This window comes from Nannospalax galili, unplaced genomic scaffold, assembly GCF_000622305.1.
Source record: "Nannospalax galili isolate Female #2095 unplaced genomic scaffold, S.galili_v1.0 scaffold336, whole genome shotgun sequence".
Taxonomy (NCBI): Eukaryota; Metazoa; Chordata; class Mammalia; order Rodentia; family Spalacidae; genus Nannospalax; species Nannospalax galili.
Genome location: NW_008343385.1, coordinates 3,422,540 through 3,445,552, shown reverse-complemented (window position 1 = coordinate 3,445,552; position 23,013 = coordinate 3,422,540). Strand labels below are relative to the sequence as shown.

The window sequence follows — 23,013 nt, the reverse complement described above, 5'->3', positions numbered from 1 at the left end:
TTTTTTTGGTCTTTTTGAGACAGGGTCTCCCTGTAGCCCCAGCTGTCCTGGAACTCGCTGTGTAGACCAGGCTGGCCTTGGATTCACAGAGATCCGCCTGCCTCTGCCTCCCAAGTGTTGGGATTAAAGGCGTGCGCCACCACGCCTGGCAGAAAGTAGCTTTTAAAGAGTTATCCGTTGGTTATTTGCAGTACACAGTGAATAAATTGTAGGTTTCTCTGTCATCTGTTTTCCCCAAGATTTTGCTAATCAGCATTAAACCCATATACTGGTGTTCTGAGTATGTTAGGTAGTGGGTGTTTGGTATGATTTCACTGGTTATGAGATGCTAGCTTTATGTCATACTGTTTTGGGATAAGTAAATACTTTTTTTTGTTTTTGAGATTGGGTCTCACTATGTATCCTTGGCTGGCCTAGAACTTGCTATGCAGACCAGGCTGGCCTCAAACTTACAACAGTCTGCCTGCCTCTGCCTCCTGAGTGCTGGATTAAAGGCATGGGCCACCAATGCCTTTCTTTGTTCAGCTCAATAATGTATCTTACAGCAAATGGCTTTGCAACTATATTAATATGATCTGCAATCATTAGTATTTCATTCTGCAAACCTTTAAATACTGACATAACCATGTGGGATATTACGGTATGAAAATCGCAGCATTAATATTCCTGAAACTTAGCACCACTATACGGGCTGCAGAGATTGCTCAATGGTTAAGAACACTGGTTCTTGCAGAAAACCCGGGTTCGAATCCCAGCACCGACATGGCAGCTAACAACTGTCCATAACTCCATTCCCAGGGCATCCGACAGCCTCTTTTGTCCTCCGAGGGCATTGTATGACACAGGTGCACTTACCTACATGCAGGCAATACATGTATACACAAGAAATAAAAATAATAAAATATTTAAAAAAAGAAAGCACCACTATTGAAAGCTTATTTCCAATCTTTTCCCAAGAGTTTTTTAAATACCAATATTTGTTGGTCATTCCTGTTTATTTGATTTTTTATTTTTTTTAAAACCGCTACTCCTGGGGGACTGGAAGGTCAACCCAAGTCCTTAAAAATGCTAGGCAAGCCAGTGAATTCCAAACCCAGCCCATGCTTGATTTTTCTTTGTAATTGTGGGAAGAGTTTGAAACAGGGCCATGCCTTGTGTAGCCCAGTCATTTCTTGCTGCATGTCTGAAGTAATCCTCCAATGGCTACATTCTTAGTCTTCAGCTTAGAGAAGCATCCAGTTCTGGGTGCTCAAATGAAAAAGATTCAAAAAAGAAAAGTTCATCTTTAACTGCTTTCTTAGTTTCCAGTAGCAATCAATTAGCAAGTTGCCCTGGGTGTGGGTGTGGGTGTGGGTATTGGGGATCAAACCCATGCCCTTGTGCATGCTGTGTAAGCCCCATCCCCTCAAGTTTTTTATTTTTTATTTTTAACTGTGTCCTTAAAAGGTCCCCTTCTCTTACGTGGTCTGCCTTTGGAATATCTGATCTCCTCATTCACACTTTGTTGCCTCTACAATTCATTTTCAACCCAAGGCCAAGTAGTATTTAAAAAAAAAAAAAAAATTGAAGCCTGTGAAATAAGTCATTGGATGAAGGCACTTGCCTCCAAACCTGACAATCTGTGTTAGATCCCTGGGATCCACATGATGGAAGAACAGAACTGACTTCCTCAATTCATCCTCTGAAGTCTATGTGCTGTGGTACCTATGCATGTACACACATGAGTAAATAAATAAATTAATTAATTTTTTGAAAACTAGAATTGGGTCATAGGTCATATTGCCCCTCTTCCCCCCAAATGCCTCCTTGAGTCAAGAATAAAATGTAAACTGCCAACTCCAACTTAGTTTGGCTCTTCTTTTTTCCACTTATGGTGCTCAAGACAATACCTGTTTCTTGGCTAGGCTCCGCTTATCTGTGTCCTGAGGTTTTAGATCACATACCAGGAAAGTCTCCCATATCATAAATGACTTGTTTCTTGTCATTGAGGCCTTGCTTAACTTAAATATGACTGTCCTTGTAGCAAGGCTTTCTCTGTTGAAGTAGCCTGTAGTAGAGTAGTTCCCTTTTATTTTCATCAGTTTGCTTTTTCTGATGTATCTCCACCTATATTTGTGCTGATCCACTTTGAAAATAAAATAACTTTATAAATGAGTGATTATCTTTGTATTCTCTTGTAGTGACTCATGTATAATAGATGCTCATTAAGTGTTGATTAACACTAAATGATTTAACCAGGATCTTTCCCTTTGTTCCTAGGACAGATAGAAACTTAAATGTTTTGACTTCAGTGTTGTTTCTACCATACAATACTTTCTCAAAAACGAATTTTGTATGAAAAAAGTTCTGACCTTAAGAATTTTTTCTTTCTTTGGTTTTGAGATAAGATCTCCCTGTAGCCCCAGCTGGCCTGGTACTCTCACAGAGATCCGCCTGCCACTGCCTTCCTGGTGCTGGGATTAAAGGTACCCAGAGCTTTTCCTTAAGGTTTGCACCTGATATTTTTCAGTAGGGGAAATCAAGGTGTGTAATTTGCCCTAAGCAACTGTGGTTACTGTAGCACACTTACCTTTCTTCAAAAGAGTCTTTGTTGGGATATAATACATTCCTAATGGTTAAGCCATTTAGAGAGAAAAAAAATTGTGTGACTGTTATTGCCAAAGACACATTGTTACAAACATTGTTGCTCCCTTTTGTTCTTAGTATGACCTGTCAGCCTCTACTTTTTCTCCTGATGGAAGAGTTTTTCAAGTTGAATATGCCATGAAGGCAGTGGAAAATAGTAGGTAAGAAGCATTGTTTTACTTGAAGTAAATGTTTAACCAGATATTATCATTATTTCGTATGGTTTTAGTAATTAGGCTTTGTTATATTACTTTAGCATTAAGTACTATTACACCCTAATTAATAATCTTTAACTTCTCAGTCCTTTCCAGATCTGTGTCTTGGACAAATTGTTTCCATGAGCTCCAATTCTTTATTCCCAGTTGGGTCCATTTAGATATCTGTATCTCAAAAATAGTGTGTAAAGCTGTATTCAGTATTATCTTTACCAGCCCTTTTCCCTTTTTGAAATACTGTATTTCTGTTATTGTCCCCTGGCTGTTGGAGTTTTGTGACTTTACTCTTATTTCTCAGGCATGTTGTGTTGTAAATGTCCTGCGTAGCCAGTCATATGTTTATCCAAGCAGGGATTATTTTGTGTGTGTGTGCCATGGTGTGCATTTGGAGGTGAGAGGACAAAGGGCAGAGTTGGGTCTCTCCTACCATGTGGATTCTAGAGCTCAAACTCAGGTCATCCGAGCCTAGTGCCCTTAGCTCCAGGACATCTTGCTGGACAAGCAGCAGGGCTAGTCTCTGAGCTCACTGCTTCTCCACACAGTGTGGTATAGCTTTTCCTACTGGATCCCTTCCGTTCTTTTACTAATTGGAGTAATGCACTAAAATGATTCCTTAGTACTCTTACATCGTCTTGGTTAAATTGTTACCTGTTAACAAATTTTGGTGAGGAACTGTCTTTTTTCTTTTAAAATTTTTATTTTTATTTTATGTGCGTTGTGTGGATGTGTTTGCCTTTGTGTATGTAACTGCACCCATGTCTTGCAGTTCCTCTGGAGACCAGAAGAGGGTGTTTGATCTCCTGGAACTGGAGTTACAGATAGTTGTGATCCATTATGTGGGTGCTAGGAACTGACCCCGAGTCTTCTGCAAGAGCAGCCAGTGCTCTTAACCACCGGCCCATCTTTTCAGACCCATGATGTGCTTCTTGTATTTGTGGTATTTGTTTTTGTTTTGGGACAGGGTCTTTACCATGTAGCCCTGGCTGGTCTGGAACTCACAAAGGTCCACCTGTCTGCCTCCTAAGTCTGTGATTAAAGGCATGCTCCAGTACACCTGGCCAACATCAAAGTTTTTTTTTTAATTTTATTTTTATTTTATGTGTATGTATGTATTGTGTGCATGTGGGTAAGTGCACCAGTGTCCTGCAGTGCCCACGGAGGTCAGAAGAGGCTGTCGGATCCCCTGGGATTGGAGTTACAGACAGCTGCCATGTGGGTGCTGGGATTTGAACCCAGGCCTTGTGCAAGAACAACCAGTGTTCTTAACCGCTGAGCCATCTCTCCAGCCCCACCCACAATAAAGTTTTTAAGACCTGGGGGCTGGAAAGATGGCTTAGCACTTAAGTGCACTGGTGCTATTGTAGAGGACCTGGTTTCAGTTCCTAGCAACCGCATAGTGATTAACAACCATCCTTACCTCCAGTTCCAAGGGATCCAGTGCTCTCTTCTGTCCTCTGCGGGCATTGCCAACACAGGTGCATTTACAAACACACAAGCAAAACACTCATACCCATAAAATAAAAATAAATTTTAAAAAATTATTTAATTTAATTAATTAATTAATTAATTAATTAATTAATTAATTTATTTATTTATTTAGGTCTTTTTGAGACAGGGTCTCCCTGTAGCCCCAGCTGCCCTGGAACTCACTATGTAGACCAGGCTGGCCTTGAACTCACAGAGATCCGCCTGCCTCTGCCTCCCAAGTGCTGGGATTAAAGGTGTGCGCTACCATGCCTGGCTAAAAAAAAATTTAAAAAATATATAAAAGATGTCAAAGCAGTGGTTAAAGGTTGTCTAAAATTTCATGTTTTGCTTGAAAATATAAATTTCATCATGGGCAATGAATACTGTTTGTCATTTCCCTAGAAGTGATAGACTCACTTTATTTTAGAAAATTCTGCCACATACTTAAATGTAAAAAAGTATAGTTTGACTTTGTAGTGAGGAGCTCTTTCCCATATTATATATCGTCTTGTGTTATTATTTTTATATTATGTGTGTGAGTATATTGCCTGCATGTATGTAAGTGCACCTGTGTTGTGCAGTGCCTGCAGTGGTCAGAAGAAGGCGTCTCCTGACCTGGATCTCCTGGGACTGGAGTTACAGACGGTTGTTAGCTACATGTGGGTGCTGGCAATTGAATCTGGGTCCTCTTCAGGAGCAGTCAGTGCTCTTAGCCACTGAGCCGGCCCTCCAGCCCTTTATATTTTTTTGTGTATATGTGTGTAGATAGAGGACAACTTGGAGTTGTCTTCTTCCACCATGGAGGGGGGTGGTTCTGCATAGCAAGTTCCACGCGAGCCAGTGCTACATAGTGAGACCTTGTCTCTAAAAGGAAAACAAAATAAATTTTAAAAAGATTGATGCATAGCCATGAATTCAGTTCTCAGTTTACTCATACTTTTTATTGTCACTGCTTCAATTCATGTTATAGTGCTAGCAGTCTTTTGTTTTTGATGTTTTTCTGAGACATGGTCTAATGGAGCCCAGGTCGACTTTGAACTGTGCTCCTTCTGCTTCTACTTCCCAAGTGCTGAGATTACAGGTGTGCACCTAATGCCCACTTTCCCAGCAGTCCTAACCAATACTGATTCTAAATGGTTAGTGCGAATGTAGATACAGTAGACAAGGTACAAACAGATGAGGTCTTTGTACTCTTATGAAAATAATTTTAGCTTCAAGCATTCACCCTCTCCCAAAGGGCCTCAGGGATTCCCAGAAAGTTCCTAAGTTGAGAACTGTTAGTAGAGAAGAAAGGTTGTTTTCGATTTTAAGAAGCAAGGACAATGCGTTGAAATCCAAGGGTTGAGTCCAAGGAAATTCACAAGTATTTGTGGAAATTTATTGAACTCTTAAGTGATAAGGAGGGAATGCACCCTAGCAGTCAGGATAGCTTCAAGGATGAGAGGCAGAAATGACCGTGAGGTGCTAGAGGGATAACAGTGAGGTTAAGTTCAGAAGAGTACAGGGTTTATGACAGGAAATTGAAGAACCTCAGTGGACCTGCCAGGTTCTTAGGATTTTTACCAAGAAAGCTGATGTAGGCTATCAGGACACCCACCCTGTTTGTTTTTTAACGTGGTGCTGGGGATTGAACCTAGTACTTTTCACAAGCTAGGCCAATACTCCGTACTCTACCATCTGAATACAACCCCACCTCCTGTGATTTAGTTTTTTTAGACAGGGTCTCACTATGTAGCCCTGGCTGCCCTGGAACTTACTGCGTAGGCCAGGCTGGTCTGCAGTTCACAGAACTCAGCCTGCCTATGCCTCCTGAGTGCTGAGTCAAAAGGCGTCACCACAACTGGCCCTGTGATTTTTTTTTTTTTTTTTTTTGGAATTTTTGAAACAGAGTCTCCCTGTAGCCCCAGCTGTCCTGGAACTCACTATGTAGACCAGGATGGCCTTGAGCTCACAGAGATCTGCCTGCCTCTGCCTCCTGAGTGCTGGGATTAAAGGCGGGCACTACCACGCCTGGTTTTTTCTGTTTTTGTTTTTGTTTTAAATATAAGCATATTAAGTTTCTTCTGTTTCAGTTGAAAAATTAATTTTCTTCTTTTTTCAGTACAGCTATTGGGATCAGATGTAAAGATGGTGTTGTCTTTGGGGTAGAAAAATTAGTTCTTTCCAAACTTTATGAAGAAGGCTCCAACAAACGACTTTTTAATGTTGATCGACATGTTGGAATGGTAAGGTCATACTTTAAAATGTTCATCTTTGTTTTCTCCAGTTTCTTCCTTTTTTAAAGATTTATTTTATTTTTAATTATGTTTATGTGGTTGTGGGTATGTGCATGTGAAGGTCAGAGACATCAGATCCCCTGGAACTAGAATTAAGGCTGTTATAAGCCCCTGGATGTGGGTGCTGAGAACCAAACTCAGGTCCTCTGCAAGAGCCATATTTCTAATAATGATGACTTGGCCAGCAGTAGAATCTTTTGTAATTTCCAGCTTAAATCGCTCCATCTTTTCCCTATCTCCAATCCATCTTATCTAATGTGAACAGCCTAATTCCTAATCCTGTTATAGTTCTTCAGTACCATAACCTAAAAAAGTGTTCCACCAGGCGTTGGTAGCACATGCCTTTAATCCCAGCACTTGGGAGGCAGAGGCAGGCAGATCTTTGTGAGTTTGAGGTCAGCCTGGTTTACATAGTGAGTTCCAGGACAGCTGGGGCTACAAGGAGACCCTGTCTCAAAAAAGACCAAAAAAAAAAGTGTTCCATAACCTAAATAGTAGGAGACATGTCAGTCACAGACTTCTCAAACTCTGAAGAAGTCATGTGAGTTCTTCCCAGAAAAAAAAACAAATACACATAAAAGGTATGTCTTAACTCTGCTACCAAAAAGTGCTAGGTCCTGTGGTTGAGCTTTTTACATAAATTACCTCATTTAATCCTCACAGTCTGGTTTAGGTGATACAATCCTGTTTTTTTTTTTTTTTTTTTTTTTGGTCTTTTTGAGACAGAGTCTTCCTGTAGCCCCAGCTGTCCTGGAACTTAGTATGGAGACCAGGCTGGCCTTGAACTCACAGAGATCCACCTGCCTCTGCCTCCCAAGTGCTGGGATTAAAGGTGTGAGCCATCACGCCCGGCGATACAATCCCATTTTAACAGATGAGTACAGATGCCCAGCTAGTTAGAGGGAAAACTGGGATTCAAAGTTGAGTTGCTCTAGAGTCCATAACAGAGTAACACCCTGTAGCAGCCAGCTCATTCAGTAGGAAGCTTTATTTCAAGTGAGATGTGCTGCTACACCCCAGAAAGAATTGGGAGAATAGCTTGTTAACTGTAAACTTTTTTTTTCCTTCAAAATTTTTTTTGAACACTTTCTTCTGAACAGATTTATTGCTAATGATTCTGATAATGTTTTGATGAAACATGTCAGATTGTAAGCAAGCTGGTAGAAAAATGGATTATGTAGTCTTTTACTTAATAAAAGTATTCTGAGTTTTTTTTTTTTAAAGTAAGATCCCAGATGCTAATACAATAGGCTCTTTAGTGCTGAAAAATTTTTATACTAGAATTTTCAAATTTATTTGTTACATAAGGCCATAAGCTGATAGCATTCCTTATACTTAGAAATTGGCTGGGCTTGGTTGCTCAGGCCTGTAATCCAGTAACTCAGGAGGTTTGGCAGGAGGATCTCAAGTTTAAGGCTAGCCTGGGCTTCTCAGAAATTGGCAAAATGTTAGACACTGAAAAGGGGCAGAGAGAGTGTTGAGGCTTAATATCCTCTCTACAGTTGTCATCTTTAGAGTGACTTGATAGTTATTAAACTTCACAGCAAGTTTTTACCAAAGCAGTAAAAGTTGGGGTTTTTTTGTTTTGTTTTGTGTTTTTGTTTGTTTGTTTGTTCTGTCTTTTTGAGACAGGGGTCTCTGTAGCTTCAGCTGGCTTGGAACTCCCTACGTAGACCAGGCTGGCTTCAAACTCTACCTGCCTCTGCCTCTGCCTCTGCCTGCCTCTGCCTCTGCCTCCCAAGGGCTGGGATTAAAGGCATGCACCACCACGCCCAGCTACAATAAAAGTTTTTTAAGTGGTAGAAATTACTGGGTTGTATGCCTTTGAGAAGTAATTCTTAATCCATTTTGTGTTTTGTAAAACAAGGATGATAAACTATTTCACACTGCTGTGAGGTTAAAACTGATTATTTACAATGCTTAGCATGTAATGAATGCTCACTGTTAGCAAATACCTCAGAAGCAGGAAAAGTATAAGGAGGTCATTTCTAAATTCTTCAAATGTAAGATAAGCGATTTCTCTAAGCTTTTTCTTGGTTCATGTGTCAGTGATTATTTTTTCCCATATAGAATCTCTTGGACAAAAACGTCTAATAGTTTTGTTCATTAAGTATTTGGATATGATATATGACTTCTGTCATTTTGGGCTAAGATTGGCTGCTGCTATCCTGATTGGATTTTGTTACTGCTAACAAACAGTTCAGCTTCTCAATGATTTCATGACATTGATACAAATGTAGTAAGATTCATTAGTGTCTTTTTGTGTCTTTACTCAAAGAAATTAAATGCCCCTCACTATTTCTGAGTTTACTGCAGTGTCTCAGGCCTCTAAGCCACCAGTCTTGTAATATTAATGCGTGTTATATTTTCACTCCCTGCTGTAGTTTACCAATCAGTTCGCTGTAAAAGATGCTGTGAGGTTATGCTTTTTAGCTCAAAACTTGTTTTTTTTTTTTAAATATTTTATTATTTTTATTTTATGCGTATGAGTGTATTGCCTGCATGTATGTGAGTGCACCCATGTCATGCAATGCCGCAGAGGTCAGAAGAGGGCTTCGGATTCCCCTGGAACTCGAGTTGAGGATGGTGTGTAGCCGCCATGTGGGTGCTGGGAATCGAACCCGGGTCTTCTGCAAGAGTAGTCAGTGCTCTAAGCTGCTGAGCCATCTCTCCAGCCCCTTGTTTTGGTTTATTAAAGCAGAGTTTTACATAGTGCCCTGATGGACCTAGAATTCACAATGTAGACCAGGCTGGCCTTGAACTTAGCTCCACCTGGCTCTGCTTGGGTGAAAAGCATGAACCATGCCTGGCCAACTTTTTTTTGGACGTGGATCTTTCAAAATAAAGATCAACCTCGAGTAAGACCAATTTTTTTTGTTCTTCATAATGAGGTGGTAAGTGGGGAGAAGACAGCTCTGATAGAAATGTTCCTTCTGAATATGAACATTGGACAAGACAATTAAGTCAAGACAGTATATTAACTAATCTGATACTCAAATGTCAAAAGGCCTTGTAAGACCTTTAAGCTCAGAGTTACTATTTAAGTGATGATACTTGTTAAAATAACTATTAGATAGGGGCTGGAGAGATGGCTCAGTGGTTAAGAACACTGACTGCTCTTGCAGAGGACCGGGGTTCGATTCCCAGCACCCACATGGCAGCTATGAATAGTCCTTAACTCCAGTTTCAGGGGAATCCGAAGCCCTCTTCTGACCTCCACAGCACTGCATGACACGGGTGCACTCACATACATGCAGGCCATACACTCATACACATAAAATAAAAATAATAAAATATTTCTTAAAAGCCTATTAGTTAAACAGCTGATAAATAATAAGTTATTTGCTTTTTGGTTTGTTACAGTAATGTTTATTATATTGGTACCTTTTCTCTTCAGGCAGTAGCAGGTTTATTGGCAGATGCGCGCTCACTAGCAGACATAGCAAGAGAAGAAGCTTCCAACTTTAGGTCTAACTTTGGCTATAACATTCCACTAAAAGTAAGTTGATAACATATTTAGGAACCTTTTGAGCAGTAATAGAAATATATTAATAAGGTTTTCTATTTCCCCTTTATAGCATCTTGCAGACAGAGTGGCCATGTATGTACATGCTTATACACTCTACAGTGCTGTTAGACCTTTTGGCTGCAGGTATGAAATTTTGTAAGACTCAAAAGTCATATTTGTACTATAGTTATTTTTCTCCACAGATTAGCCTTTTATTAGCTTATTTAATTTTGTGTGTAGTTATGTATGTATGTGTATACGGCTGAGTGAGCTTGTCTGGACAGGTGCATATGGAGGTGGGTAGTTAAGTCAGCTGTCCTCAGTCAGTCTCCAAATTATTTTTTTGAGACAGGGTGTCTCACTGAACTTTGAGCTTGCCATTTCAGCTAGACTCGCTAGCTGGCTAGCCAGGAAACCTGGAAGATCTGCCTGTACCTGCTGTATCAGCCCTGGGGTTATCAACATGCACTACATGCCCAGCTTTTACAAGGGTGCTAGGGATGCAAACTCTTTATGCTTGCACAGCATGCACTGTTGTCACTGAGTCATCTCCTCAGCCCCACAGATTATCCTTTCATAAACTTTGGAATTTAAGAATTAAAAGTATGCACCTATATATACATTAAAATATACATAAAAGCTGGGTCTAACGGTACATGCCTGTGAGCCCAGTTCTCAGGAGGCTGAGGTAGGATTGCTGCAAGTTCAAGACCAGCTTGGGCCATATAGCAAGTTCAAAGTCTGGATATACAGAGACCCTGTCTTCAGAAAAAAACATGAACTGTTGGAGTTATGAAAGGAATTAGAGTTTTGAAGTGATGAGAAAATGTGTAATTATTATTTTAACCTGATTGTAATAAATTCTCTGCTGTTAATTTTCTTATATTCAGTACATTCTGTCTTGACAATAGGTAGAGCTGATTAAATCCTAAGTAAAATGCTTCTAAATGGAGGGGTTTTTTTAGCAGTCAGTTATGAATCCATATAAAATGACATTTCATAATTCATGTTACCACAGCTTCTATTTCTGTTGTTAAGGTGAAGTGTGCCTGTATTTTTACTTTCTGGAGAAAGTGGGGATTCAAATGTAGCAAGACCTGGAATAGATGTTAAATACTTAAATATGGGTTCTTGGGAGAACCGTTATGACTATATTTGAAATGAAAACATTTAGTTTGTAGCTTTTATAAAATAACCTAGAGGCTAGGGATGTAGAGTGCTTACCTCTGATACACAAAGCCATAGGTTTCATTCCCAGCAGCTCATAAACTGGGCATGGTAATGTTTGCCTGCATGCTGATCGATGGTAAGGGTGGGAGGATCAGAAGTTAAAGGTTATTCTTGGCTTCATAGTGAGTTTGAGGTTACCCTCAAATGCAAGAGTAAATAAAGAAACAAAGCCTAGGGGCTGGAGAGATGGCTCAGCGGTTAAGAACATTGACTGTTCTTGCAGAAGACCCGGGTTTGAATTCCAGCACCCACATAGCAGCTGACAACTGTCTGTAACTCCAGTTCCAGGGGATCTGATTGCATGTACTTACCTACATGCAGGCAATACACCCATACATATAAAAATAATAAAAAAAAATTTTTTTTTTTTTTTTTGGTCTTTTTGAGACGGTCTGCCTGCAGCCCCAGCTGGCCTGGAACTCACTATGTAGACCAGGCTGGCCTGGAACTCACAGAGATCTGCCTGCCTCTGCCTCCCAAGTGTTGGGATTAAAGGCGTGCACCACCAAGCCCAGCTAATAAAAAATATATTTTTTTTTTGTCTTTTTGAGACAGGGTCTCCCTATAGTCCCAGCTGACCTGAACTCACTATGTAGACCAGGCTGGCCTTGAACTCACAGAGCTCCACCTGCCTCTGCCTCCCAAGTTCTGGGACTAAAGGCCTGTGCCACCACGCCCGGCTAATAATAAAATGTTTTTTTAAAAAAAAAAAGAAAAAAAGAGGGACTGGAGAGATGGCTCAACTGTTAAGAACACTAGTTGTTCTTGCAAAAGACCCGGGTTCAAATTCCAGCACCCACATGGCAGCTAACAACTGTCCGTAACTTCAGTCCCAGGGGATCCAACAGCCTCTTCTGACCTCTGTGGGCGTCGCACGACACGACACGGGTGCACTTACCTACATGCAGGCAATACACACATACACATAAAATAAAAGTAAATAAATTTTAAAAAAGAAAGCCTAGTTGGTCATGCGTTACCATAATAAAATACCTTACTGTATAGCTGTAAGTCCTACCTTTGAGTTGCTTATCAGCTATATTTAAATTCCTAAGGGAGACAGATTGGTTAAAGAATGCATGAGTTTGACTCTACTCACAGTATGTTAAACCTGATCCATGTTTTGGTAATTATTAAGTTCTCATTTGAATTTCTCATGAAACATTTTGCTTTGACCATATAGAATGTTTTTCATTTTTAACATTTTGACTTGAGTTCCATGTTCAGTTACTTTTCTACAGTTTAAGGCAGTAATAATGGCTTCTTGTATATATTCAATGAGTCAGTCATAGATGTGTGGATAGAAATGAATGTGGAACCTTAGAGATGAAACAGCAGGATGGAGGTGTTAGTACTGAGCATAGTGGGGCAGAATATTAGAGAATGACCCATTTCTGGAGAGGTGACAAGGAAACGTGCAATAAATGTCAGGGGAATGGGTGACTATCTCAGTGAAGCAGCTGGTATGGGCATTTTGGATAATGTAGAGGTAGTCGGATGTATGCAGAGTGTAAGGATTAGAAATAATATTGCAGATGTGCAAAGAGGCTAGAGCATAACAATTCCATGGCAAAGAGTTTCAGGAAAGAAAATGCTGAAGAGATTTACAATAATGATAACCAGATTTATATTCTGAAAGATGAGTACCATCAGTTTGGAAAAGGAATGGATGGGTACAGATTGGGATAGTTATTAATATGTTTGAAGTGAGAGGTTAAAAATGAGGTGATTCCTCTAAAGCAAACGAGAGTTTTAGAAAATTAATAATTCATGATCATTTAGTAACCTAAATTTAATTTGTTGATTATATACAAATACCTGTTTCTGACCACTACAGAAAATGACTGGGAATGAAGAAGGCATTTAATCATGAGTCTTATCCCCTTGGCTTTAGTATGTAGTGACTTGGCTTTTTAGGCCCTCTCAACTAGTTCTATTTTGTACTTAACTGTGATTGCTCCTTTCTGAACACTTCTATCATCCCAAAATAAAGTTTCATCAGAAAGAATAGTACTATACAAAAGCCACATCGATTTATATATATATACTCACTAGCAGACAGCAAGAGAAGAAGCTTCCAACTTTAGGTCTAACCTTGGCTATAACCTTCCACTAAAACATCTTGCAGACAGAGTGGCCATGTATGTACATGCTCATACACTCTACAGTGCTGTTAGACCTTTTGGCTGCAGTTTTATGTTAGGGTCTTACAGTGCAAATGACGGTGCTCAGCTCTATATGATTGACCCATCAGGTGTTTCATATGTGAGTAATTTTGAATTATTTAAAATTCTACTGTAGTTTAATAGTATTTCCTTAGCACTTATCTCATTTGGAATATATAAAATTTATTTTAAACTCTTTTAAAGTTGGGCATGATAGTATAGTACTTGGAGGGTGAGACAAGAGAATTACAAATTCAGAGCCAGCTTGGGCTGTTACAGAGCTGCAAGACTGGGCAACTTACGAAGACCCTGTCTCAAAGTAAAGGAAGTGCTGGGGATAGTCCAGTGGCAGAATGCTTGTACCACGTATGCGGCCCTAGCTTCAGTCCACAGAGTAATAAGAACAAATGTAACCAAAAGCTCATTTCAGAAGAGTAGTGTTTTATATTAATAAATGTGGATATGAAGTGGAAAAAATTTATGGCTGTCTGTATGTTCTTTACAGGAACTATCTTTTATAGTATTTTGAAATACTCAATTCTTTCATTACTATAAGTATTAGCATATGTTGAAACTGAATATAGGGCTAGGTGTGTAATTCAGTGGTAGAGCACTTGCTTAGTACTTACAAGGCCCTGGGTTTGATACCCAGCACTGGGGGAAAAAATCTAAATACTTCTAAAATTAGATTTGGTATTTTAAGCTCTTTGATAGTCATGTGAATGTATTTGCCTAGTTCTTCAACTTGTTTTTGCATCAGTTAAATGATTTTTAAATAGAAATAGCAGTGGTATCAGATAAGATAGTGTATACTAATTGAATCTTTTTTTTTTTTTGGTCCCCTTTTGCTGCTTTTTAAATAGGGTTATTGGGGTTGTGCCATTGGCAAAGCAAGGCAAGCTGCAAAGACAGAAATAGAAAAGCTTCAGGTAATGTATATTTAATGCTAATTTTGCTAGAAATAAAATTTATTGCCACAGACCAAAGCTTTGTCCAAGGATATAGTGCAGTTTGATATTTAAAGAGCTTCCTGGGGGCTGGAGAGATGGCTCAACGATTAAGAACACTGACTGCTCTTGCAGAGGACCCAGGCCCGAGTCCTAGCACCCACATGGCAGCTATGAACCGTCCTTAACTCTAATTCCAGGGGAATCCGAAGCCCTCTTCTGACTTCCTCGGCATTGTACAACACAGGTGCACTCACATACATGCAGGCAAGAATAAAAATAATAAAATATTTAAATAAAAATAAAGAGCTTTCTAGGAAACCTGATAACACATCATCTACACAATTGTATCATGTGTCCCTTTATAATTTTGAGGGCTTCTGTAAACCCTCATTGCAAAAAATACAAAACAGCTTTTGATACAGTGTTACGAAGTCATTTCTTAGCTCCACTTGAGTTAATGCCATAGAATCAGTTGTAATAAAGAGGCAGAGATATTTTTTCCTACATCCTGTCTTTGGTCACAGCTGTTGTCTTAAAAATCTTAGTGTCTGGGGACTGGAGAGATGGCTCAGTGGTTATGAGCACTGGCTGCTCTTGCAAGGAACCTGGGTTTCATGGCAGGTTACATGGCAGCTAACAACTGTAATTCTAGTTCTTGGGGTTCCAACAACCTTTTCTGTCCTCTGCAGGCATTGCATGCTCGTTTTGCACTTAAATGCAGGCAGGTGAAACATTCTCGCACATAAAATAAAAATAAACTTAAAAACTCGGTGTCTGAAGCCAGGCATAGTGGCACATTTCTTTAATTCCAGCACTTGGGAGGCAGAGGCAGGCATAGTGCTGTGAGTTCAAGGTCAGCCTGGTCTCCATAGTAAATCTAGACCAGCTGTGACTACAGGAAGACCCTGTCTTAAAAAGACCCCCCCCCCCCCAAAAAAAAGTGTCTGGCTGTGCCTCAGTGCTTTTGCTTTTTGCTTAGAGAAGGCATTGAAGCCTGTCTTGTTAATGGTACCCACTTTAAGCCTGGCCTGGTGGTATACTCCTGTAATCCTGCGATTCAGAAGACTAAGGCAGGAGGATTGCTGCAAGTTTAGAGGCCAGCCTGGGCCACATAGTGAGACCCTCTCAAATGCTCACTTATACTACCCATGAACCAAAAATTTAGCTATTAACATGAAGATTTCCTTAAAAACCTGGTTTTCCTTTAAGTGACATCTACAACTTCATATTGAAATGTTGGCCGTGGAAGGTTTTTTTTTACCGGTTTATTTAAGTGTGTGTGTCTATGTGTACGTGTGACTGATTGAGGGGGCCAGAGGTGTTGGATACTCTGGAGCTGGTGGATTGTTAAGGGTAGTTGTGAGCCATCTGACGCCGGTACTGGGAACTAAACTCAAGTCCCCTGGAAGAGCAGTATACACTTTTAACTGTTAATAAAATTCTGTGGAGTGATGCTGAAGCTTGTTAAAGACTTAAAAGATGAGCACATTTATTGTCTGTTGTACAGCCCGGCTGAACTAATTAAGGCAGCTCTAAGAGTACTTGTTAGTGTTTAAAAGTCATTTAATGCCAAATTTTAGCACTGGGATAAAAGCCTAACTCCAGGTTAAACACTGCCTCATGTCCCAGTATAAACTGATTGTGAGTAGTATCTACTGTCTCATGGGCCAGTTCTTTTATTACATGCACATTCTGGTGGGATGCTATGTGTACAGGGTCCATTCCCCCTTTCTTGTTTATATTTCTCCATTGTTTAGAAATTGAAAATCATTGTCAACTATTCTTTTGTCTTTCTGTCAACTATTCTTTTGTCTTTCTGTGATTAAATCTTAATAAGGAATGAGAAAATGACAAATCTCTGTCAGAAATCATGAAAAATTAGGCAGTAGGCACTTTTTGACAAAACATGCTCTAGCTGGGTGTGGTGGCGCATGCCTTTAATCCGAGCACTTGGGAGGCAGAGGTAGGCAGATCTCTGAGTTCAAGGCCAGCCTCATCTACGTAGGGAGTTCCAGGATAGCTGGGGCTACAGGGAAACCCTGTTTCAAAAAGACCAAAAAAAAAAAAAAAAAAAAAAAAAAAAAAAAAAACATGCTCTAAATCAGGAATTGAACACTCTGGCCTACTGCCTACTTTTGTTATGTCAAATTTATTAAACCTACCCAGATATGGTCTGGTCACTTTGAATAAAATTCAAAGTGTTGCCCTTTGTCAGGCCTGCTCTCTATTCCTCTAGTCTGATTTTCTTCTGATGGTGTTTTTACCAAATAATAATAACTTCGTGAACATAAGTAAAGATCTGTCATTTAAAATGTGTTTCTTCAAGTTTCTTAAATTTGCATTTGTAGGATGCAGTTAATTCTCTGTAGAATTTAACCAGTTAAATAAGGGGGAAATAGAAGATTGACTTTCCCTTTTATTGTGAACATTAGAAGATGAATTATAAGAAACCTCTACTTAGACCATTAATTTCTGATACTTTATTCAGTTGTATGTTTTCCTTCTTGTATTATTTGATACAAAGTTGGCAGTCATTATGATGAGTCCCTGAAATGGTTCATTTCATGATGGCATTCTCATATTGAGGTATCATTTAGTCTCCCATAACTGAGTTCCTTTAATAATCTCAACAATGTTTTTTGATTTTCAGACTATACCATAAAGGCTCACAGTGAATTTGGTAGTCTCTTCTCTTTAATTTAGATCCCTCTTACAGTGGTTTAGGAGTACATACCAACAGAATGCATGAAATCCTCTGGGTAGGCTATTGGGACCAGGGGGGATACAGACAAGGGAAGGGGTCTCAATATGATTAAGATGTATGCAGTGTACAAAAATTCATTAAAAATAAATATTGAAAAAAATCATTATAAAAGAGTGCACACCAGTTGCTTTTGTAGTTATATCCTCATAGACTGTATACCCTAAGATTCATGTTCTTGTCAGGGTCTTCCTGTAGTGCTAGCTGGCTTGAAACTCGCAGATACCCGCCTGCCTCTGCCTCTGCCTCCCAAGTGCTGGAATCAAAGGTGTGCGCCACCAAGCCTAGCAAGTTCCTCCAATCTTATACTAGAATTCATGGTTGCTGACATTTTATTATCCTACATTGTCTAGAAAGAAATCAGATTTCTTCTAGAATGTTTCAGATTTCAGGGTCTACCTATGAAAAGATTCATAGAAAACTCTGGATTTTTATAGACTCAAACACAAAATTAGTGATACCAAGGGTTTGTCTAGAATTATTAAAACATTACATTGTAAATGAGAAAACTTAGGTTATGCTTTGTGCTTAGGCAAAGCAGCACAAGGCTAACGGCCATGCCACATAGAACATGTGGCCCTTTGTCGGCAGTTGTCTCACTACAGCAAGGAGCTGCTCTTTCCAGCCAGGCTGAGTAGGGTAGTAGCTTGCTGTCTCTAGGGTAAAAGCTGGTATGGAAGAGAAGAGGAAGAGTGATGGCCAAACTCTGGGCCAGGCAAAAATTAGCCCGTCACTTAACACGAATTAACTGAAAAAAGTGACTGTCAGATCCTAAGAAAAAGAAATTTAGGTTCTGGTTGTTTTGTACTGTAAATTACTTTTCTTGGTTTTGATTTAAGAATCTATTTGAAGAGCACTGGTTATTAATACCAAGTTATAAAATTAGCCATACAGATAGTAACTTAACTCATATTTATTTCTGACACAGAAAATTAATTAGTATGCTTTCTTGTAGATGAAAGAGATGACCTGTCGTGACGTAGTTAAAGAAGTTGCAAAAATGTAAGTTGTTTGGAACTTTCTCTGTCATCCACAAAAAAGCACATTTGCCTACCCATATGCATTAACTCAAAGAAGGTGTTATGTTTCAAAATATAGTCTGTACACTTTGGAACATGAATTCTAGAATGAACATTCTAGAAGTTCTCATTAAGCAGAAAAATACCTTTGTATGGGGCTAGGGTGGGTGTACTAAGGATTCAGGGCTTTGTACATGCTGAGAATATGCTTTACCACTGAGCAATACTCCTAGCCTGAATATCTTTATTTATTTATAGGCAGTGTCTTACTATGTAATCCCTTGCTGGCCCGGAACTTCCTGTGTAGACCAGGCTTGCCTTAAACTCACAGTATCACAAGCCTCTGCCTTTAGACTGCTGGGACTAAAATCATGTGCCACCACACTCGACAAGTTAGATTTTTTTTTTTTTTTTTTTTTTTTTTTTATGTTTTTGAGGCAGGGTCTCCCTGTAGCCCCAGCTGTCCTGAAACTCACTATGTAGACCAGGCTGGCCTTGAACTCAGAGATTCGCCTGCCTCTGCCTCCTGAGTCCTGGGATTAAAGGCTTGCGCCACCATACCCAGCAGCAAGTTAGATTTTTAAGTAGCAATGAGCAGCTTGTGACAAAATATACATGCATATATGCAATAGGAATCAAGAAAGACAGCCTTTAGAATTCCCAACAATAGTAATCTAGATTGCCTTCAAGAAAGCTTACAAATTTGTGTGTGCACACGCATTGTGGTACTAACGATCAAGCCTGGGCTTCATGCATGCTAACATAACGCTGTGTCTTACTGTGCTATACACACTTTTAGTTTCCCTAACTTGATCCTGTAGTTTCATGGCTATTTTTGTATGTGTTTAGCAAAGCTTGTTATTGCCAGCTGCTTTTTCTTTGGGAAAGATACTTTGAATCTTTTCTCTTTTTGGTATTTTTTAAGACAGGTTCTCCCTGTAGCCCCAGCTGGCCTGGAACTCACTATGTAGAACAGGCTGTCCTTGAACTCACAGAGATCTGTCTGCCTCTTCCTCCCAAGTGCTGGGATTAAAGGCCTGGGACACCATACCCAGCCCAATATAACAAGTTTTTGAAATACTAAACCTGGTGGTTAATGATTTTTAAAAAAATCTTTAATTTTAGATCAAAGAATACAGGCTTCTTGTATGGAACTATTTTGTAGAGTAGTCTACTCTTTTTTTTTAAATTTATTTATTTTTGGTTTATTCTTGAAAAATTTTTATTATAAACATGTTGGTAAAATATGATAGTCAGTGTTTCTGTGGAGTATGCCTTTGAAGCAACTATCAAGAAGAGTCTACTATCTACAGTTCAAGTGACTGGGAGAGTTCATCAGTCACTCACATGACTAATGGGATGACAGAAATGAAGTTAGATCATCTCTACATTGATTTATGAGGGGGGCTTATAAGATCAGAACTTTATTCTCTTATAGTCCTGGGAACTACACATCTGAAATCAAGTTGTCGGCAGGCCCATGCAATTTACTTTTATTTTATGTGTATGAGTGTATTGCCTGCATGTTTGTCATACAATGCCTGTGGATACCAGAAGGCATTGGATTCCTCTGGAACTGGAGTTATGGATGGTTGTTGGCCACCATGTGGATGCTGGAAACCAAACCTGGTTCCTCTGCAATAGCAGCCAGTGCTTTTAACTGCTGAGCCATCTCTCCAGCCCCCAGAGTACTAGCTTTCTAGTCACCTTTATAGATAACAGCTACATAACAAGATAACAAGATAGATAACAAGATAGATAAGTTCTACTGTGTTGGCCTTTTGTGCAACAGTGTTTGAGGTTTTGCATCTAATAATACATGGAAGAAAAAAAAAATCTCTGGATTCTATCATAAAACAATGAATCTCTTTTAAATGGTACCTATAATCTTCAACAAACTGATTTTTTTTCCTTGACTACCATCACTGCCGTTGCCCGTGCCCCTCATTCACCTTCAGTTGTGAAACAGAAATTCTTTTTGTCAGCTAAGAACTGTTATATATTAGGATAAATAAAAAGTGAAAGTAAAGCCCGGTGTGGTGGCACACACCTCCAGCACTTGGGAGGCAGAGGCAGGTGGATCTTACATAGCGAGTTCCAGGACAGCTGGGGCTACAAGGAGAGCAAAAAGAGCAAAAAAAAAAAAGTTAAAGTTCCTTGAAATGTTTTGTTTTGTTGAGATAGGATCTCCCCTACTGGCCTGCAACTCATGATGCAGACCAGACTGGCCCCAATGTTACAGAGATCTGCCTGCCTCTGCCTCTCAAGTGCTAGGATTAAAGGTGTGTGTTACCTTGGCTGCCCTTAAAATAGTTTTAACATGATATACTACAGCTTTTTTCACTGAACCTTTCTTTTGAAGTTTCTGTTGAAGTCAGCCCTTTTGAAGACAACCCGTGGCATCTTTTATATTTTTGCATAGTTGGGAGATAACTTTTAGTTCCCTAGCAGAAAGCCATCCTTCATCATGTAATTAAGATACTCATAGTATAGCAAGGCCTTAGAAGATTCTAGGAGACTACAGAGCATAAGGCAATGGAAAGCTTTTAGTTTTGATACTTAGTGTCAGACACAGGAAGGATTTTATCTTTGGGGACCAAATTCAGGATCCTCCTGCCTCAGCCCCCTCAGTGCTTAAATTACAAGCAAGAGCCACCACAGCCAGCTGATACTTAATTTTTGTTACTTTTCTTGTTACTATAACTGGTTACTTGACAGATCTTTTATTTATTTATTTATTTGGTCTTTTTTGAGACAATGTCTCCTTGTAGTCCCAGCTGGCCTAGCACTATGTAGACCAGGCTGGCTTTGATCTCGAAGAGATTTGCCTGCCTCTGCCTCCTGAGTGCTGGGACTAAAGGCATGTGCCACCAAGCCTGGCGCCCTGCTGATACTTTCTTATTTAAGTTTGTAATGTACTATACAATGAAAGGCAGTTTGAGTAGCATTTAAGCCATTATATTTGGACAAGAGACTTGAAATTATTAGTTGGTTTTGCTTAATGAATGGGAAAAAATGGGTACTTTGAAAGAAAAGGCAGTTGATGGCTTTGAGCCTTTCCGGTTTGAGCCTCTTTCTCTGAAATATCTTTTGTAGTTCATTTCAGAACAGTTTATCAAAATAAACTGAACCTGGGTTGCAGAGGTATATTCAGAATTTGTAGGGAGTTTTCTTCATTTTATCTCAATTCCTGTGTAAATTTGTCTTTTCTAATGTTTATACTAGACTTGACAGTATATAATTGGGGGCTAGAGAGATGTCTTAGCAATACCACTAACTGCTCTTGCAGAGGACCTGGGTTTGATTCCCAGCACCCACATAGGGGCTAATAAATGCCCATAACTCCAGTTCCAGGGGGTCTGATGCCTTCTGACCACCACGGGCATTGCACAGTATGGTATACTTACCCACATGGAAGCTATACACTCATACACATAAAATAAAAATAATAAAAATTCTCTTGTTAAAAACAAGTATATAATTTTATAAATGACATAAGGTATGAACTTTCTACTTTGTACTCGATGATACAACTTGTGTTTGGACCTGATCAAATATAAATGTTAATTTCTTCTTTTCTGTTGTAGAATTTACATAGTACATGATGAAGTTAACGATAAAGCTTTTGAACTAGAGCTCAGCTGGGTTGGTGAATGTAAGTTACATTTGGACGTATTGTTGATTTTATTTATTTATTTATTTATTTATTTATTTATTCATTCTGAGATAAGGTCTCCTGCAGCCCCAGCTTTCCTGGAACTCACCATGTAGAGCATGCTGTCACAGAGATCTCACAAAGATCTGCTGGCCTCTGCCTCCCAAATGCTGCATTACCATACCCAGCCCTGGGCTTATTTTTTTTTAAAACAGAAAAATTATCAGACAGGCTAATGGAGTTTTATGTAGTAATTACAGTTATTTTTAAAACATCCACTTCATGTTTTGAAAGACTTAAAAAAAAAATTTTAGCTGGGCATGGTGGCACACTCCTTTAATCCCAGCACTCGGGAGGCAGAGGCAGGCAGATCTCTGTGAGTTCAAGGCCAGCCTGGTCTACATAGTGAATTCCAGAACAGCTGGGGCTACAGGGAGACCCTGTCTCAAAAAGACCAAAAAAAAAAAATTTTTAAATTGTTATTTTTATTTTATGTGTATGCACATATTACTTGCATGCATGTAAGTGCACCCGTGTCATGCAGTGCCCTCGGAGGTCAGAAGAGGCTGTCGGATCCACTGGGACTGGAGTTATGGACAGTTGTTAGCTGCCATGTGGGTGCTGGGATTTGAACCCAGGTCTTCTGTGAGAACAACCATTGTTCTTAACTGCTGAGCCATCTCTACAGCACCTTAAAATTTTTAAGTATGTGTATCTGTGTGAGTGCAGGTACCCATGGAGGCTGAGGCATCATGCCCTGGAACTGGAATTACAAATAGTTTTGAGCTACCTAACATGGATGCTGGGAATTGAACTTGGGTCATCTGCAAGAGCAGTATGCTCTCTTCACCACTAAACAATCTCTCTAGCCCTTTAAAGATATTATTGAAAAATTCCACCATTTTCCCCCCAGCATGATAAACACAGAGGAAAGAGACTAGGCTCTTTTAAGTTTTATCTCCTCATGCTTTAAATCTGCTCAAGATTTGTAAGTCAAATTTACTCTTATTTTCAAAAGAAGTGTAACTTAGGTGCATTTAGCTGTATGGGGAGGAAACACAAGAATGAATTCACAACTTTGTATTCTTAGTGAGTGTGTGTGTGCGTGTGTGTGTGTGTGTGTGTGTGTGTGTGTGTGTGTA

General features: G+C 39.5%; 1 protein-coding gene across 1 annotated transcript in view; it reads left to right on the top strand.

The window, feature by feature from the left end:
* The window catches only part of Psma3 (proteasome subunit alpha 3), a 25,277-nt gene that overhangs the window by 938 nt on the left and 1,326 nt on the right, over positions 1-23,013 (top strand). Inside the window, exons 2-9 of the mRNA XM_008839513.3 lie at positions 2,704-2,786; positions 6,409-6,532; positions 9,981-10,082; positions 10,162-10,235; positions 13,514-13,586; positions 14,350-14,415; positions 18,153-18,199; positions 21,804-21,871. Of these exons, the coding sequence (XP_008837735.1) occupies positions 2,704-2,786; positions 6,409-6,532; positions 9,981-10,082; positions 10,162-10,235; positions 13,514-13,586; positions 14,350-14,415; positions 18,153-18,199; positions 21,804-21,871 (637 nt within the window). The remainder of the gene's footprint in view (positions 1-2,703; positions 2,787-6,408; positions 6,533-9,980; positions 10,083-10,161; positions 10,236-13,513; positions 13,587-14,349; positions 14,416-18,152; positions 18,200-21,803; positions 21,872-23,013) is intronic.